The sequence below is a fragment of the Gavialis gangeticus genome, unplaced genomic scaffold (assembly GCF_001723915.1).
Source record: "Gavialis gangeticus isolate Ggan-Ray unplaced genomic scaffold, GavGan_comp1, whole genome shotgun sequence".
NCBI lineage: Eukaryota > Metazoa > Chordata > Crocodylia > Gavialidae > Gavialis > Gavialis gangeticus.
Window position 1 is genome coordinate 48,646,422 of NW_017729022.1, and position 14,561 is coordinate 48,660,982.

General features: G+C 40.7%; 1 protein-coding gene across 1 annotated transcript in view; it reads right to left on the reverse strand.

The window, feature by feature from the left end:
• EEA1 (early endosome antigen 1) overlaps positions 1–14,561 on the reverse strand; it is a 144,970-nt gene that overhangs the window by 10,871 nt on the left and 119,538 nt on the right. The window contains exons 20-24 of the mRNA XM_019515793.1: positions 13,915–14,016; positions 13,048–13,242; positions 11,974–12,156; positions 4,055–4,240; positions 3,528–3,659 (exon numbers count right to left, since the gene is read on the reverse strand). Of these exons, the coding sequence (XP_019371338.1) occupies positions 3,528–3,659; positions 4,055–4,240; positions 11,974–12,156; positions 13,048–13,242; positions 13,915–14,016 (798 nt within the window). The remainder of the gene's footprint in view (positions 1–3,527; positions 3,660–4,054; positions 4,241–11,973; positions 12,157–13,047; positions 13,243–13,914; positions 14,017–14,561) is intronic.

The following is a 14,561-nucleotide window of genomic DNA, read 5'->3' on the forward strand; positions in this document are numbered from 1 at the left end:
AAAAAAAAAAAAAAAAAAAATCAATAAGATCTTAAGATCTGCAAGGTGAGACAGAAAAAAGTACCCTGAGATTACACAGTTTTTTCCCCACCTTTTCCAATTTCTTGAGTGGATGACACAACATAATGGGAGGTGGTTTTGCTTTCAGTCTGAGTACTTGCACAGGGCCCAGGAAATCACTATAAATCTGACATCTCAATTTGACTGTCTGCGGTTGCGTACGTTTTTTCCTTCTTTAAAGGAGAAGTTTTAGGAAGTGAATGAGAATTTTATTTAGCTCTTACAATATCCAGGATAGCATTGGGACTAGACTGCTTGACAGAGACAGAGAACATACCTTTTGTTTCTGGAAGTAAAAACATGTTTTTACTCTAATTTCTAGAAATAATCTTAAACCCATACATTATTATTGTTGTTACTGTTGCTGTGTTGGCTTTTTAAATCAGGGATTATGTCTTTACTGGCCCAGCCACCCTGAACATTAGATGTCTAACAAAATAAATTGCTATAACCATACTTCCCAGCATATAAAACTTTCACCACAAAGGAGACCTAAAATTAAGATGCATCTTATATATTGAAGATATGTACTGAAAAATAATTGAAATCACTGTAATAGAAGTTGACCAAAAATCAAATCAAATGCATCCTAGTCTCTTGATTTTGACAATTTTACCTCTACCTTCCCGCCCATCCTGTCCCCTCACTTTCTGGGAACGTCCGTCTTATAACCCAGAAAAATGGCACCTAATAAAATGTAGAAAATGAACCAACAGCTTTTTAAAAGTATTGTATTTCAGAAAAAACCTAAGTAGTAAAATATGTGAAATGAAGTATACTTTGATGTATTAAATGTTATTAAAACGTTTAAGAATTATTTTAAAAATTCCATTTGGACCTCCAAATTCTTACTTTTCCTTAAGAAAAAAGACAGTCATTTGCATGTAGCTTGATCCCAAAAAATAATTTTCAAAAAGTTTCAGCCACACTGATTTAGCCATTTAAATGTAATACTATATAGAAATGTGTTCTATAAACTTATGGGCTATGAGCAAAGTGTTCTTCCCTTTCTCCAAATTAAAAATAAATCTCTTTCTCTGGTTGAAAACAGATATGCAAGACCATTTTGACCCTCTTGTTATACTTCCCTTAATAACAAGAGTATTTATAAACATACTAGGAAATCTGGTGATTTTGTTTGGTGGGTAGGGAAGGCAAGAAGGGAAACACTGTGAAAAGCTCCAACTTCTGAGTAGTTGGAGCACACAGAGAAGCTGTCTCATTTCCTATCCTTTGTTAAAAACCTTAAATGAAAGGTAATCACTTGCAGTCTCACTTTAAAAAAAGAAAGGAGAGAGAGAGGTGGAGACTAGGTAACAGCACTCGGGAGACCTGGATTATTACTAGGGATACTGCTTTCCTCCATTCAAAAATCACAAATTCTCCAATTTTAAAAATCGTGGAAATTCTCTGATTAAAACTCCCAAAATCCACGTTTGTCCATGATTAAAATGAAATGCCACTATGAAGGGTGTTTATAAAGTCCTTGTGCAAATGTAAACTATAACAACTTTGGATATACACGATAGAAGCAAACTGTGAATGGCGATTGAAAGCATAATTCATTAAGTTTTTTTAACATAATGTAAGCATCATTTTGTTTTCATTTTATTTCAGGCCCCGTAACGGAAAAAGAAAATAACTTTCAAAATCAGTTGGAAAATTGGATTGAACAATGTATCACAAAAGATGGCAGTCATGTTGAAGTCTAGAAATTTTAGATGTATTGTGTTAAAACTTAATGAATTCTGCTTTCAATCACCGTTTACAGTTTGCTTCTATCATGTGTACAGCCAAAGTTATTAATGTTTGAAGTTGCACAGGGACTTTATAAACACCATGTACATACAGGTATCCAGTGAACACAATGTTTTATTGATGTATTTACAATTTTAAGACAAATCTGGAAGCCTACCAGTGCCTCAATCACTATAATAAAATACACTCTAAATACCCATACACTTTGACGTTTGATTTGGGGGTTTTTATCATGGAAAATCAGAGCTACCCTGCCCCTTTCGCTCACCAGGATGCAAATCCAGCTTTGTGGTGCTGAGCAGCCCCGGTATGCTGGTGCCCTGCCTATGCCATTGCCCCTTGCTCCTGACCCACAGCCTCCCAGCCCTGCTGGTGCCCCTCATTCCCCAATGACAGCTCCCTGGGCCATGCTGGTGCCCCACAGTCCCCACCCACAGCTCCCCAAGCCCTGCCAGTGCCTCTCGCTTGCCACCCACAGCCTCCTGGGTCTTGCTGCTGCTCCTCGCTCCCCACCCACAGCCCCCACCCCCAGCCCTGCCAGAGGGGGCCCCAGCTGCCAGAGCTATGGGGCCAGAGACCCACATCTGCAGCCCCCTGTCCCGCGCAGCAACACCCAAGCCCTGAATGCCACCTGTGGGAGGCGGTGGCTGCTGCGGGACAGTGGAGCATAGAGCCTGGCTCCCGCTCCCCCACAGGCAGCACAGCCAGTGCAGAGCCCAGGGGGTGGAGGGATACAGGCTGCCCACTCTGCTGCCCTCCCCCTGGGGCCTCTGCGGCCTAGGGGGCAGAAGCCCACGTGGCAGGGCAGGGTGGGCCTGGGCTGAGAAACTTGGTGCCACTGCTGTGAGCCCTGAGCTGCCAAGATGAGATGCCCTATGCCCATCCAGCAACAGCAAAGGGCACAACTCTGCGCTGCCACCCTGCTAGTGCCAGGCAGGAAGAGGGAGCCTCACCATGGTAGTACAGGGCTCAGAGGTGGCACCGAGTTTCTCTGCCCTGCTCTGCCCTGCCCCACCAAGTTTCACCTGCTGAGCTGTGGAGGCCCTGTCGGGGGGACAACAGGGTGCACAAATCTGGAGAGCACGTGCCTCCCATGAGCCTTCTGGGAGTAGCAGCAGGGAGCCAGCCCCGCTGCTGCCCCCCAGACATCCCTCCCACTGCTCTGTCCCACTTCATGCCCGGGCCCTGCAGCCACACATTCTGGCCCCAAGCCACACACCAGCCAGGCTCAGCAGCAGCCCCAGTCCCACTCCACTCCCTTCCTCACTATGAGGGGCCTCAAAACTCCCCCACCAGACTTACCTGTGGGGAGCAGCTCTCCAGGCTGCCATGTGCATGTGTAAGCACACACATGCACATGGCACCTCCTGCCCAGCTGCACTCCTCCCACTCCCCACAGCCCCTTACAGGCTGGAACTCTGCCTGCCTACAAGGGGAAACCCACTATTTCCCACCTTTTTCTCCTTAAAATGAAAAAATCCGGGTTTTATCATGTTTTTCCGTGGTGAATGGAAAACCCAGATCCTTGATTATTACTGAGTCAGTACTGTTTTTTAACCTTCAGGAGGCCATTTAACAGAACAGAAAAACAGTATTATTTAATACCACTCTATTCACAAAGCAAACAGAGAATTACAATTTATACATGTCGTGTAAGGGCATATTCTTCCACTTCCACCTCACTACCTGGAGGTGCAATCTCCACATACCTTCTGCAGTTCTTGCTTGTAGGTTCTAAGCTCTTCATTCAGTCTAGCAGTCTCTTTTTCTAGCCTATTTTTTATTTCCTGGAGTTCTGTTGTTTTACATTTTTCATTCACCAAATCTTTTTCTTTCAAAACCTTCACAAAAAAAAGTCCAAAAAAAAATAAAGAACACACTCAAGGGGACAGTTCCAAAATTAATGTTTGGGGGAAATGTATCATTGTAAAGATTTCTGATGAAACATGACTGCCTTATCTCTCTGCTCACAACCAACTTAGAGAGAAAAACCTATCATTTGATTGATCTTTAAAACCGGAAATCTGTTTATTTGAATCTTACAGTAAATTAAATTTTGCCAACTTTGGTTTGAATTAGACTATCATTTCAAATATTTAAAATCTTTCCATATCAGTGGTCCAATAAACAGCTTTAAGCATAAACTACCATAGCACACACTGAGAAATCTTAATGTATCTTTAAATAAGTTTAAATTAGAAAAGGAAAAGAAGAAAGAGGTGGATAAGCAAGATACCTTGTCTTTCTGGATTTCTTGCAACATTTTTTTCTGCTCCTCCAGGTGCTGTTCTTTTTTTGACACATCCTGTTCCAAGGTAGACTGCATTTTCTTAAGTTCTTGGATCAACTGATTATGACTACTAATTTGATTCCTGCTTGAAACCAAATCCTCCTGAGCCAAAGCGAGTTTCTCCTCTATGGACTAATTACAAAAATAGCAATAAGCTGTCAGTACTCAGCTGCAATAGCCAGGGCTCCATATTAGCCAAAATAATATAAACATTTGTGTTACACATCTTTACAGAGAGATCAGCATTTGATGTGTACTATTTAGTTGTTAATTTTAGAACACAGCTAGCAACTTCTAGGGAAAGAGAGCCTTCCCTCATAACATCCCCAGCAACAGAAGTGTAGCTTACATGTTTCAACTGTGTAGTGGAAAAGACAGCAGAAAATGAACTCTTACAAATATGTTCTCATCTCTAGGCACACTGAATTGAAGGTAGTTGAACACACCGAGAACTGAGAAATCTATAGTGTGGGGTTTCTCAGAAGCACTCGGTACTGCATTCTGAGGCTCAGCTGCATTCCTGTTTTAACAAGACCCAAGTGCTTTGAACGTGCAAGCCATAATGCATAGCATATGAGTTGCTAACCTTTAACATATTTTCAGAATGAAATGTTTTATGGTCTCAGTTAAATCAAGCATTTTAAAACCTGAATTGAACCATTCTTGCAACTCCACTACACATATTTTATTTTAATTGACATCCAACCATCCTTTTTATCTAGTAGAAAAGCTCAGATATTCCCATAAAAGTTTTTAAGACCTAGAGTCTACACCTTACTGTCCCAAAGAAAATCTCTCCCCTTATAATAGTTGCAAACTTCAATTACAATAATTATACAATTAAAGGGTTTGGGGTTTATAGTTTTTCTTTCTTCTTTTTAAAACAAAATCTAAAGCAGGGATTGGTTCCATTTTAGATTCAAAGACCACATAATATTCACATAAACACTGCAGTAGGAAAAGCAACATTTTGTAGGGTATAATAATAGGATTGCATAGATTATATTTCACATGCGCAAGGATGCAAGCAGAAAAGAATTCAAAACAATGGTGAATGTAACTGGGCAATATCTTCACCATAGCAAAGGGGACAGAGAGAGACAGAGAAATACAGAGACAGAGAGAATGAATATAGAAGAGAGCAAAGCCAAACAAATGAGATGCCACAGCTTTATAGGGTACTAATGAGCAAAAGGCTGGCAGTAAGCACCTAAAAAAAGGGCTTTCCAAAACTAATTTACCTTGCATCCTATTCTAAAATTGTTTAGAACTTTGTTAGCTCTTCCATTACTAACATTCACACGTGTTGTGTTGATAATCTTTTAATTATTTATTTAGAATGTGTTTTGTACCCTCCACTCGCTCTAAATTAAACTTTGCTTTAAAGAATTAACCTAGAGAGCCAAAGAACAATCCAGACTCTGTTTTATCCCTTTCTCTAATGCTTTGTTACCTTCCCTAGAGAGAGCCAACATTTCAAGGCAAGAACTGTACTCTATATTGTTAGGAGAATGCCTACATTCATTCTGGGAGCCATCATAGAAGGCAATTACCTTTACCACCTGGTGGGCAAGTCTACACGTTCAACCGATATACTGTAATTATGGCGCATTAAGTTTAGTGCCTGTAATTACAGGTACTAACTTAATATGCTGTAATCAGAGCTGCTGAGCACTAATGCTCAGTAGCTCTGTAGGTTAATTCTTTAAAGCAAAGTTTAATTTAGAGTGAGTGGAGGGTACAACACTGCACACTAGCACAGGTTTTGCCTGCCCCACTAAAACACAGTAGAATTAGTCTACTGTGCCTTTAGCATCTCGTGTAGACATGCCCAGTTACTCAAACTGGTCACTTAAGTTAACAGCTGATGAGCAATTATGAGAGAAGCAAACAACTATCAATCACAGCAAAAGTTAAAGTAGGAGCGGAGGTAGTGATCTGAAAAAGTTTACAATTCAATCTAAAAAAGTGCTGCAGGAAAACTTTGACCCTAGCAAAAAGCAAAGGAACATAAAATTATTGAGAAGGTACAAGCATGTATTCACAGAAGTCATAACAAGATTCAAGTCCCAATTTACTTCACTTTTAACCACATCTAAATTAAAAAGTCCTTGCTGTATACAAATGATGACAGTTGCCATCAAATAAAAGTGTCATTTAGATTTAAATGTCTTTGATGACCTCTTAAAAAAAATAAATCCAAAGATTTAAGCTTGTTTTTTTCCTCCAGGGTACTTTCACTCATAATAAAAAGATGGCTATTATTACAGCATTCCAAACTCACATGATAATCAGTCACTTTCCTCCCCCAAGTTTCAGAACATTTCATGTTTTCTTAAGCCTGTAGGTCCTGGAGTTATGAGACTATATAAGTATCTCAGGTTTTGCTGAAAAAGCTTCTAGCTTGCAACTTGAAAAAATGTTAAGAAGTTCATGTGAAAAGGTCCAGAAACCAAGTGGAAAGCAACCATCTTTTCTTACATCATTTTTAAGGGGTTGCCATAATTTTAACTGAAGTTGGTAAAACTTTTTTTATGCACTTCCAGAGGCCAATCTTTTTCTGCCCAGGAGATAGGTTTGGCACTCTTCTCTTGCTGAGCAGCCTTAAGAACATCCAGGACACAGAAGCACTGAGCAGGGAGTCCCCGAAGGCAGCCAAAGCAAATGCTAAGCACAGTGGCAGGTGCAAATGTCTGTCCCTTATGCATCTCATAAAGGTGCCTGCACAGCGATCCCAGATGATGGAGCACCCAACTGTCCTAGGAGAGATGCTCACTTAACAAGCAAAACGTAGCCTGTTTCCACAACCAAGCAGAGGCAGGCACTTCACCAAGAGAAAGTAAGGGATCTCTTGGTTTTGGTCCAACTCCCAATGATATTTATGCATGTTGCATTAGTCATTGAATAAAATGCAGTAAAAGCTTTAGTGCAGTTAAAATATAGGATGAGTTAAAGTCCATACCATAGTTTAACAGTAACATCACTTACACACTTAACTTCATCCAATGTAAAACGGTTTGACAACTTTTGTGGGGCAGGGACAAGTCATATCTTTAATTTGTTTTTAATTAAACCATATATATACTATTTTGCATAAACTATTTTTTAAATAATGTAAATTTAAATGATTAATGTATTATTTCTATCACCGTCCCACTTTCCACTGCCTCCTACTTAACCAATTCTTTTCACTTTGGCTGATGGTAAAGTTAGGTGGCATGTTCTTTTATTATAACCCAGGCTTTGACATTAACCAGTCCTTCCATCCTTCAACTCTGTTGATAGGAGAAGGAGGAGGAGGACGAGGAGGAATGGAGTATACTGAAGAAGTTGTCTGATCTACGTCTAGCCTTCACATAATAGTCACCTAAATATTCAAATACAAGACTTCATTTAAACAGCTCTCACTTGCTTTTCATCATACTGTATCCTCCCAGTTCCTTTAGCTGGTCAGCAAACAGCTCAACAGCCTCACACTGATATTCCTTATACATGCCAGTAGATGGTGCTGTCAGCACAGTACAACACATGCCCTGCAATCCTACCCAGAAACTATAGGAGCCCTCAGGTCATCTCAAATGTGTGACAGGGACTTTGCATCCCTACATACGTGTGTAACATTTGCTTCCCAAACATCCTTGTGCCAAGTTCTGTTAAACCGTTTGGCCTTTCCAATTTTATTTTTCTTTAGAGAAAATTTAAAACAAAGAAATGATCTCCTCCCACAGTCTTAATCAAGATTATTTAAAGCTTCTCTTGAAATCACGAGAGCTCAGCATTGGTCTGCAGTGACTATGTTGGCTCTGCTAAAAGTCCTGATGCAAAAGAAAACTGAGATCATTTAAATTCGTATGTTTCAGGATTTGTTAGTCTATAAAAAAAGAAAATAATGCTTCAGATGTTTCAAACCAGCTGCAAGTAAGATATTTTCTATCTATAATAAACTAAGCTATACCAGGGATCTATAACACCCAGGCAAAATTTGGGTGGGTATCAGACCCAAATGGTAAGGATCTGGCTTAACGATCTATTTGATATCAGCTCCCCCCCCACCGCTGCATACTTTTGTGTAGCCAATGGGTGGTAGAGGTTGCACTTGAGATTTATATAACTCCTCTGTTGAAAGAATTTCCAGAGTTCAGTGATTAATTGTCAACTATCCAAATGCTTCCTTGCTAGCATTTTAGACTGTATGGACAATAACATTTCCTTTTACTTCCTTTAACTAAAATAAAAGGAGGTGTACACCCGATGGGAGGGAGGGGCCATCACCAGGGAGGACTATACCTCTGTTGCTCGGGGCTATAGGGGGGCAGTCAGGAAGGCCAAGGCGGAGATGGAACTGGGACTAGCTACCCGGATGAAGGACAACAAGAAGTCCTTTTTTAAATACATAAGGGGTAAAAAGAAGGTACCGGGTAACGTGCGGCCTCTGCAGGACACACTAGGAAATCTGGTTGTTGCACCAGACAGCAAAGCTAACCTATTTAACAATTTCTTTGCCTCCATTGTTCTGAGCAGGGAACGAACGTGTCAACCCCTACACCGGGACTCCCACAGGCCCCAGGGGAGGCGCACCCAGGCCTGGGGTCAGTGAGGATCTAGTCAGGGAACTTCTGGAGGGACTGGACGTATTTAAATCAGCTGGTCCTGACGATCTCCACCCCACAGTGCTGAGGGAATTAGCAGAGGTCACTGCGGGACCCCTGGCAGAGGAGGGCCAGTCACATGATTAGGGTGAAGCTAAGGGACCTGAACCTGTTCAGCCTCCACAAGAGAAGGCTGAGGGGGGATCTAGTGGCCTGTTACAAACTAGTCAGGGGGACCAGCAGGCATTGGGGGAGTCCCTGTTCCCCCGAGCACTACCAGGAGTGACAAGAAATAACGGTCACAAGCTGGCAGAGGGTAGATTCAGGCTAGACATCAGGAGGCACTACTTCACTGTCACGGTGGCTAGGATCTGGAACCAACTTCCAAGAGAAGTGGTGCTGGCTCCTACCGTGGGGGTCTTTAAAAGGAGGCTGGATGAACATCTTGCCAGGGTCGTTTGACCCCAGTACTCTTTCCTGCCATGGCAGGGGGTCAGACTTGATGATCTGCTCAGGTCCCTTACAACCCTACCAACTATGAAACATTTTCTACTAAATTGTTTTAAGTATATACTCTGAACAATAGTACGCCCAAGATTAAGGGGCTTCAAGACAGGACGGGGCAGGGTCTCCATGGAGACCAGCCCGAACTGAGCTGGCAAGGTGCACCGCTGCGTGGGAAGCCACTCTGAGGCCAGGATCTTACAGTGATGACAGCACAGGCCAGAGCCAAGGCAGAGCCACGATCCACTACCCAGAGGTGGGCAGGCAGTGGACTGCGGCTCTGCCCTGGCTCCAGCCTACGCTGTCACTGTTGCAAGCTCCTGGCCCTTGCCCCAGCCCCAGAGAAGCTTCCCACCCATCTGCATGCCACTTGTGCCAGTCTCCAAGAAGACCCTGGCCCTGCGCTGCCACAGCCCCTCTGCTCCTGGGGGAGACCTGCCAGAGTAATGCAAGCAGGGGCTGCTGGGAAATGGGAGTCCAGTCACTGGCTGGATCCACTATTTTGACCAACCCTACCTTAACATGTCAGAAGTTACCACTAATATTGATCTGCAATAGCTTGTGTGCGCATTAGGAAATCTGCTTTCTGCTTCAGACTGCCCAGGGCCACGCAGCCCTGCCTACTTGTGAGGCAAACAGCCATTCCAGGCAGGCGACGGTCAACGGGACACAATGGTAACAGTGGCTGAAGGTGGGATGGACTACAGAGGCCCAATGGGCCACAAAGCCCTAACTAACAGCTTGCTGCATGGAGTTCCCACTCAGACACAAGGTGGTACTGCTCTGCTCCATCTGCCCATCAACACTTGCATCCAGCCTCAAATCAAGCTCACAGTTCTTAATTTTTTATGGGTTGCTCTTTTTTTTCAGAGATGTTGGAAGATATTGGATTTTGCTGTTTGAAATGGAAACTTCACAATGTGAAGAAGAAAGAAGCCAAATTCAACAGCAACATATACTATCCAAGCAACATATACTCTCCAAGGACTAAATATTAACACCGGATTTATGGTACCCCACATCCTGCCTGCTATCTGAAAACCCCAGGTATCTTGCCTGCACCAGTCATTGTCTCCTCCTCATCTGCATTCTCACAGAGCAGCTTTTTACAAACTAGCTTTTCTACCTGTGAGAACTCTTACCATCCCCAATTCCTGCTTGGCCTGATGAAGCTTCTTTTCTAACCAGGAGAACTCTTACCATCTTTAACTTCACCTTTGCCTGATGAAGAGCATCTGACCCCAAAAGCTTGCAAAGGAAAAAAGCAAATATTTAAAAAGCCCTTCAACAAAGGGCACTGACTTTGTTTGGGGTTTCTAGGCACCGCTGTAAAAACTCCATAGGAACATCAATCTACAATTTGTTCCTATTGCGTCACTCATCTCACCTTTGTCTATGCAGAAGTTGAAACACGGAGAGCAGTAGCAGCCCTATTTTAAACATGTACAGTGCAATTCTTTCCAATTCTGATAGCTGCCCCTGTGGTCTACTTTACATATACCTCAGACGAGCATTATTTGCAACAGCTAATAGTTCAGAAGTGTATCTGTTCACAAAGAAAGCATAATACCATGCAGAGTCAGCCCAATACTTTCACAGGTAACATCCATTACAAAATAATGGTCTAAATGAGTCAAGGGAAGTAAGTTCAAACTTGGTTGGTATATTTTAGTCTCTATGAAATAGAATTTTTTTTTTAACTATTGTCATTTTATAACCATCCCAAAACACTCCAGACTGAATCCAGGGACTCACTCAACCATTGCTGAATCTGAGCTGCCACTTCAACAGAATATAGCATGCAATCTACACTAACAGAAGATTAATGCAAACTCTTTAACCAAGAGCAGTGGGTAATATTGTAGGGAGGAAGACTAACTCGCAAGCTGGAGTTTGGCTAAGGCACTCAAAATCAGTACGCCCACCTTTCTGAAAGAACCAAGAGTCTTTTAATGACTGTGAATGATCAGAGCCAAGTTTTACCCCTCTTCCTAAAAGACAACCTCTCAAATAAAGCAACATTAAACAGCAAATGAGACAAGGGTCTAACACTGGCTCAGAGGAAAGAGTGCTTGTTACCTGCTAACATTCCAGCAGTATTTGAGCTTTCTTGAAGATTTCCCAGCCAAACACTAACAAGACCAAATTGCTTATATTTGGCATTCCAGCTTCAGATTCTCCACAAAAAAACTCTTTAAAAATTACATGTTGAGCAGATACTGTATACAATATAGCCAAAACAACTGAGACCCCAGTACAGCAATGCAGAATGAATGTGTCTGCTGTAGGAATGTAAGCTAAGAAGCATTATCAACACTTGTGTCAAAAGAGAAGAATTAAAAAAGATATATTTTCTGGAAGAAACAGGATTTGGGTTATTCCTAGCATGTCAGCAAGATGGCTGCCCTCATTAGTATGTGCGCCAGGAACTACAGTATATTTAAGGATAAGACTAAGGAAGAGCATTCTACAGGTCAGTTTGGAGGGCACGCTCTTGACAAAGTTTTATTTTTTTAATTTTTTTAATTTCTTCTGGCAACCCAAATATTACTGCTACAAAATATTGTGAACCAGAAGGGCATTCTATGTCAGGACAATGCACTTGGCATTTAAATTAATTCCAGTATGTGCTTTGTCCTGAAAAAAAGAAGGAAAAATAACAACATAGTAAGCATATTTTCCTTTATGTAAATTTAATTTGGCTCCTTTGTATTTATCCTGAAGTAAATGGATCTATTAAGTCGCTTCTGACCTTAAAATGACTTATTGTACCTTAAGGTCTTGCCTTGTTGCCAGCAGTTCAGACTCTTTACCATAAAGATCCAGCTGAAGTTTTTCCATATTTTCTTGATGTTTTTCGTGGACTTTCTGCAATTCTGCTAATTTTCCTTTCTCTGCTTTAAGTTCCTGTGCTGACAGTGTTGTCTGTTGCTGCAGTTTGTTCTCTAATTCTGCCTGAAACGCACACATCATACAAAATATTGGAATTATCAATTAAAAACACAAAAATGATTTTATTTTTTATTCATGCTACAAACTTTAGCAGCCACCACTCACACCAGATACAAAATTGAGCAAGGGCAGATTACTGAGTTATGTTATATTCAGCCTCTTGTAGGCTTAAATCAAATGTAATATCTTAGATTAACACAGAGATTTAAATTGCCTCTCTTTTAATTACACTCTAAGCATTACCTTTTCTAAGAGACCAGCCAGTTTTTAAACATCTAAATAATATTTTAAGTCCTTTAATTCCCACTGGCAGAACAGTAGGAAGCTGCTGCAATACAGTTTCGCTAGATACAAAATGTTCCAACTCAGCCTCGTAACAGCAAAATCCACAAGCGCCAATCTGCCTATGGCTATACTGTCTGAATTTCTTACCTTAATGGACAATGTTCAAATGATATCAAGACATTTTTCTTACTGCACAAAGTTAGTTTAAAACTACCAGATACTGAAATGCTAAAACATTCGTGTCTGAACTACTTTCATGGCACTGCCTACTGCTGCACAAGATAGCACCTTTTGCAATGCTGCCTCTGGATGCAGTAAAGTGAATGCAGCAGGTCTAGCTAGTTTTATCAATTCAGTGGCATATAGTAATTTCATAGAATCCCATAATTCAGTATTGGGGCCTCATATTCAAATGCTTTTTTCATTTCAACCATGAACAATATCTGATGGGTTTAACTCCACATCCTGGTCTTGCAGTAGCTGAAACATATAGCCATTCCTGACAAAGCTATTTCATCACCTAGATAATGACCCAGAAACAGCATCATGCCCCAGAGTTCATACCAATTTCCTTTATAAGTAAGAGGAATGAACAGAATCTAGAACTACCTTTTCCAAAAGGGCAGCTTTTAATTCAGCCTGCAACATTTCATTTTGTCTTTTCTTCTGATCAAACGATTCCTTTAGCTCTCTCAGTTTCCCCTGGAGATTCTGTTCGCTCTTTTCTTTCTCTTTCAGAAGACTCTGAAATTCCACTATTTGTCCTCGTATTGAATCAAGCTCTACTGTCAACTGCTTAGAAATCTGTATTTAAAAAAAAAGTCACATATGACTTTTACCATAATCGTTATTAGTCGGTGTTGTATAGCACTACATTTCAGATTTACAGTTAATAACTTCTAAACGTTTGGATTTTCTTTATAACACAGGAGCAGAATAGGGCCAATGCCATAAAAAAAACTTATTAGCAGGTCCCTTCTTTTTTAAATTCTAGGGTAACATGATTGATTTAAGTGTTTGTTTGTTAAAAATTCAGACTACCCCTTATATTTACAAAGATAACTGTTTGGGGGAAGATTTTGTTTCCTCCAAAACTGCAGACAGCATACTAAAAAAGGGGTAAGCAGATGTCTAAGCCCAAAACACATCAAGAGATATGAACTGTCATCTTTCTAAGAGATGTTAATTCAAATACCTAACAATTCACACACACACACACACACACACACACACACACACACCAAAATTCAAGACATACAAGAAGGCAGATGGACAAGGACCAAATGTTGTAACTGTATCCTGGGCATGGAAGAGAAGAGGGGACCATATTAAAATCCATACAATCTTCTACAAGTATCACTTTGTCTTAGGGCCTTTGAGAGAATAACTATTTTGTCCCCTTCAATATGTAATTTAATTTAAATATGTAATTTAAAAGCAGTCTTTTTATTTGATAGATGAAGTTGGGAATCTTACCCCTTCCTGTTTTTCAAGTGAATTTTTCAACTCATTCCGTTCTTTAGCAACAGATTCTGTTTGCACTTGGAGTTGATGTTTTAAATCTTGGCATGATTTTTCCTTTAAAAAAAATTAGAGTGAGCATTATAAAGCAGTCATCATATACTACTATAAATTCTGTTACCAAAATATTTCAGTTCTGGAAATGCATTATGAACTGTAACTATAGTAGATACACAACTCTAGTCAGTCTTCCCAGGTCACTACAGCTAAGCAAGTACAGGAGTGCTTTCCAGAATGGGAACAATTAACTGAATTAAGGGTTGGGCTGATGGCCGTGTACTTGAGCCAAAAGGGTTATAGCTTTAAAATGAAAGAATGAAAAGGATGATTTTTTTTCCTGGGGCACTGAAAAATATATTAGGAACAAATCATTATTTCTGATACAGAAGACTTACACTCAACGTAGTGACAGAATCAGGCATTTACTAGTAACAAGATCTGTTTAATATTTTTGCCAACAGGCAATTTTTAGACAAGTATATAACCATTTTCCAGCTCCTTTATGTTGGCATGAATATAATGGCAATGTGGTCTGGAGAGTGCTCTCTTCCCAGAATTCTGTAAGTCCAGTTTTAAAGTGGTCATTTTTTTTTTTTTTTTTT